General features: G+C 39.1%; 1 protein-coding gene across 3 annotated transcripts in view; it reads right to left on the bottom strand.

The window, feature by feature from the left end:
* Positions 1-5,000, bottom strand: part of LOC143039875 (uncharacterized) — a 440,047-nt gene that overhangs the window by 13,530 nt on the left and 421,517 nt on the right. For all 3 annotated transcript variants that reach the window (XM_076210178.1, XM_076210175.1, XM_076210176.1), the window contains exons 9-10: positions 1,264-1,392; positions 586-695 (exon numbers count right to left, since the gene is read on the bottom strand). In XM_076210178.1, the coding sequence (XP_076066293.1) occupies positions 586-695; positions 1,264-1,392 (239 nt within the window). The remainder of the gene's footprint in view (positions 1-585; positions 696-1,263; positions 1,393-5,000) is intronic.

A 5,000-nucleotide genomic window follows, 5' to 3' on the forward strand; every position in this document is an offset into this window, starting at 1 on the left:
CACACACACACACACACACACACACACACACACACACACACACACACACACACACACACACACACACACACACACACACACACACACACACACACACACACACACACACATATATATATATATATATATATATACATACATATATATATATATATATGTAATTACACATGCACATATACACATACACATATTTTCATACATACATACTGTAAATTCCCGTATGTGTTAACTTACACACTCAATCCCATAGACTCGCTTAAAAAAAAAAAAAGAAAAAAAAAAAACTTAATAACTCATTCTCAAATTGCCTATCTTAAAAATCAAATTGCTCCCCAGTAGGGCGTGCGCCCCACCTTGGGATCCACCGCTATAAACCAAATGGTCCTCTGCTGGTTTGTTCTTTCATTGTTTTCTGGATTACTTTTTCAATGGAATAAGAATGAACTATCTAATCAAGAATTATCTTAGAAAATCTATGCCAATTTCACCTTGATCTCAGCCATGTAAGAGAAATCCACTAGAAGACTCCAGTCTAACAGGTTTAGTTCGGTATGTAAAGGTGCTACTACAGAAAGGCCGACTTACCTGAAGTTGGACCTAAGGGAGGAGATGGCATCACGCACAAGCTGGAGCTCCTCCCGGGCAGCGCCGCGTCCCAGGGGGCTCTCGCCTCGGAGGGGGACCTTCTTCCCCGTCTGAAGAAGAATACAAAGTCATTGAAAGCCTTTGCCGAAACTGTTGTTATTATTGGGATGCCTACAAAGTCAGTGTGTTGCAATACTGGAATTACTAATGAAGACGGCTGCCACAGATCCTCCACCTAGATAAATTGTGGCCGTGCCTCTGTGATCTGTCAGTATTTTGCAGTCTGTAAAAATGTATGGGCAAAGTAAAGAGGAAAAGGAAATAAAAGAGTAAAGGAGGAGCTACAGGAGATGTGGCAGTGTACTCAAGAGATGTTGTATGTAAGCATTTGAGAACTGAATCAAGCTTTTTACCTTGCCCTTTTTTCTAGCTCAAGCTCAAACATAATTTTGTTTTGAATTTTTGGAAACCTAAGGGTGTAAATCCCGTTGCCAGTAACTATGACGTCAGCCAACCTGGCGTACACTTTTTTTTTTTTTCTTTTTTTTTTGAGCCCCGATATCTTGAATTTAACGGTAAAAGAAGAGACTTATCGTATCCTCTGGAATGCGCTCTTTCTTATATCCAGTAAGAAACGTAGGACATTCAAAAATTTGAAAAAAAAAAAAAAATACTCACATGCATCGTCCGTATGGCGTCCTCTATCTGGGTACGCTGCGTCTGTAGCTGCTTCTCCTTTTGGTGCAGCTGTTTCCTCAACTCGGTGATGACATTCTCCCGCTGCTCCAGCTGCCGAGCCAAATCCAGCTGCCGAAAATGTAGATGCTAGGTTAGGTAAACTGAGTTGTTGTTGTTGTTTTTTCTTCTTTCTTTCTTTCTCTCTTTTCAGGCAGGGATGGTGAACGATAACGCTTTCAAAATTACAAGGATTTATTTATAAATAAATCGATATAACATGAAGTCATAATTGAACACATTGTTATACTTTGTTTTTCTTTTGTTTTTATATTCACGTACTATATTCTATTATCGTTCAACTTTACTGTCCAACAAAATTGGTGTCCAGAACTAATCAACCCCTTTAGTTGGAGCACCGTCCCCTTCTGATATATAATCAAACAGTACACAACATACGTGATATGTAACTGGACTTCAAAGTTGAAAAGGAAGAAGATGGTGCATTAGTCTATCACTCCTTAAACCCTTTTAACCGGGCAAATAACTAGTGATATTTTGTTCTGGCTAACGGCAGTGGAGTTTTCAATCTATCGAGACCCCAATTGGCTGAATGAATGAGTAAAAGCAGCAACGACTGCAACAGCACTGTAGGAGAGAGGCCAAACGCAGAGTATGGGATCCAATGTATTTAACATTTCGCCCAGCAGGGCTTCATCAGAAATAACACAGTGGAGAAACATTTGACTCCTTATATAGCCCGAGCTTGCGAGAAGCAAACATAATCAATCAATCAATCAATGAAATCAGCCATCCTGCTGAACAAAGGCCTCCTTCATAGCATTTCATGATTCACACGACCGTGCCACTCTCTGCCACGTCACTCCTGCAAACTTCTCGATCTCATCTCTCCACTTTCTGTCTGGTCTCCCTCTTCCACGCTTCCTATCTCGCGGCGTCCATTCAGTAACGCATTTGCTCCATCGCTCATCAGTCGTTCGCACCAACTTACCTGCCCAATTCCACTTCCTCTCTTTTACTGCTTCCACGCAAACATAAAAATGAACAAAATTTGTAAAGGAAAGATTGATGAAGTTGAAACTAATATTTCTAAGCGACCATCAACTCCTCTTCCACTTCTCCCTCCATTACCACTTTCATTTTATCCTCCATTCCTCCCTTTTACATCTCCCTGTTTTTTGTTGTTGTTTTTTTTCTCATCGTCTTTTCATAGTTCCATCTCATTATTCATTTCCCACCTTCTCTTTTTCTTCCTCCATTCTCCCGCCACAGGTCTCATGCAATCAATATTTTAGAACTTAATAACATCCAAACAGACCAAATAATTCACCAATTTTATCATTTTTTAAAAATAATTCGTATTCAACAAAGGCCGATATCTTTCTATTTTGTTGTTTTCCTACAGTCTCCTCTTTACCCTCCAACTCTTTGGTGCGATATTGTCTTCAAGGAAAGACACGCTAGCTACTACTGAAACTTTTAGTGTCTTACCCCCATTTTCTCCCTTAACACTTCCCTATTTCTCTTCTCTCATTCTCCTCTTTTTTTCTTCCTTGACGTCCCTCTCCATCTCCTTAAACGCTTATTTTCCTGTTTTCCACCTTCTTTCGTCTTCCTCCTTTACCACGTCTCCCTCTTCCTCTTCATCCTCCTTCACCCCTCCTCCTCCTCCTCCTCCTCCAGTAACTCTTCCTTCTCCCTCTTCTCCTCCTCCTCAACACCTAATTCACTCCCCGCTACTTTCTGCTTATCATCAATCCACATCTTTACCTGACCCTTCCGTCTGAGGCACTAACTGGACACGTTTGATCTGTTTTTTACCCTGTGGACTTTAGTGACACCCCAACAGAGCAGTCATACAAATATTCTTTTATGAAGGGATCTCTAATTGAAGAAAGTTGATCATATCTAGCAAGTACAATCCCTCCTTTCTCCTACTATCCTCTTTACATCGCTCCTTTACTCCATTTCGTCGACGCAATATTGTGCTGGTTAAACATCAAAATACAATTCTCCCTTTCTTTCCCTTCATCTCTCTCTCCCGTTCTCTGTTTCTTTTTCACTCTCTCTATGTACATACACACACACACACACACACACACACACACACACACACACACACATACACATATATATATATGTATATATATATATATATATATGCATATATATATACAAAATAACCACAGGAGAAAGAAAACTTGTAGACAGTACTTTCGTATATTACATCTTCATACTAAATGACAGAGATACAGAGTTGCGTTTAAATGTAAGTATCAGGTGGCAACCATGGGGGGGGGGGGGGGAACAAAACAATGCGAGAAGGTGGGATGACACTTACTTCTATCGACCTGATCAACACATAAGGCTTAAACTGGCGGAAATATCTTAGTGACCATTTGGGTTACCAATTTATCACATTTAAAATGACTATAGCTTAAGTTTATGTTTTTATCAAACATGCCTGATATTAAGCAGGATTCTATTATACTTCTTTCTTGTAGGCTTTTTCCTTTGGCTAAAATTGTTGCCTTATATACATATATATATATATATAAATATATATATATATATATATATATGTATATATATACATATATATATATGTATATATATATATATATATATATATGTATATATATATTGTGTATGTTTAAGACAGATTGAACATTTTTAGAAGCTCCGCATAGGATACGAACCCTGACCCGTGCGTCGATAATCACGAGGCCAAGACGCTAGCGACCATGCTAGCGTCTTGGCCTCGTGATTATCGACGCTCGGGTCTGGGTTCGTATCCCATGGCGGAGATTCTAAATATTTTAAATATATATATATATATATATATATATATATATACATATATATACATATATACATCTATATATATATATCTGTATTGAGTGTGGGGGGGTGTGTGTGTGTGAATGTGTGTGTGTGTGTGTGGTGTGGGTGTGTGTGTGTGTATGTGTGTGTGTGGGTGTGCGTATGTACATGTATATATATACATATAATTATAGATATATATATATATATATATATATATATATATATATATATACTCATATATGTATCTTTTCTCTCCTCAATTTTTGTCTCTCTATTTCTCTTTCTCTTTCTCTTCCAATTCCCCTTACTCCACTTCCTCTTCCCTTACTTGAGAGTTTTTACTCTTTTATTTCTCCTCTTTGTCCTTCTCCTCCTCTTCATTTCCAAATGCTCTTCATACTCCTTTCATCTTTGCTTTCTTCTTCTTCTTTTTTTCCTCACCCTCTCCCTCTTACCTCTCTTCTTCAGTCACCTTATTATCTTCCCATTACATTTTTCTTTATTAATTGCTGTTTATCGAAACTTTTGTCTTACTCTTTCTTTCTCTCTTTTTTTCTCTCTATACTTGTCCTTTTTCCCAATAGTTTCTCTCCTTATCATCTTTTCCTACCGATTCTTTCCCAGCATTCTATTCCTGTCCCACTGGTCTACGAGAGAATCATCTCCTCACTTTGGTCGACACGACGCGACACGAAAGAGTCACGAGGAAACAGCTGCGTTTTCGCACGCTATCACACAGCCTCGCCTGGGCCTTATCTCTCCTCTTTTCTATCATCTCTTCTCCCTTTCTCTCCCTCCTCCCCACTCCCTCCCTCCCTCCCCTCTCTCTCTCTCTCTCTCTCTCTCTCTCTCTCTCTCTCTCTCTCTCTCTCTCTCTCTCTCTCTCTCTCTCT

Source organism: Oratosquilla oratoria, chromosome 27 (assembly GCF_046742065.1).
Source record: "Oratosquilla oratoria isolate Oo_2021 chromosome 27, ASM4674206v1, whole genome shotgun sequence".
Lineage (NCBI taxonomy): Eukaryota > Metazoa > Arthropoda > Malacostraca > Stomatopoda > Squillidae > Oratosquilla > Oratosquilla oratoria.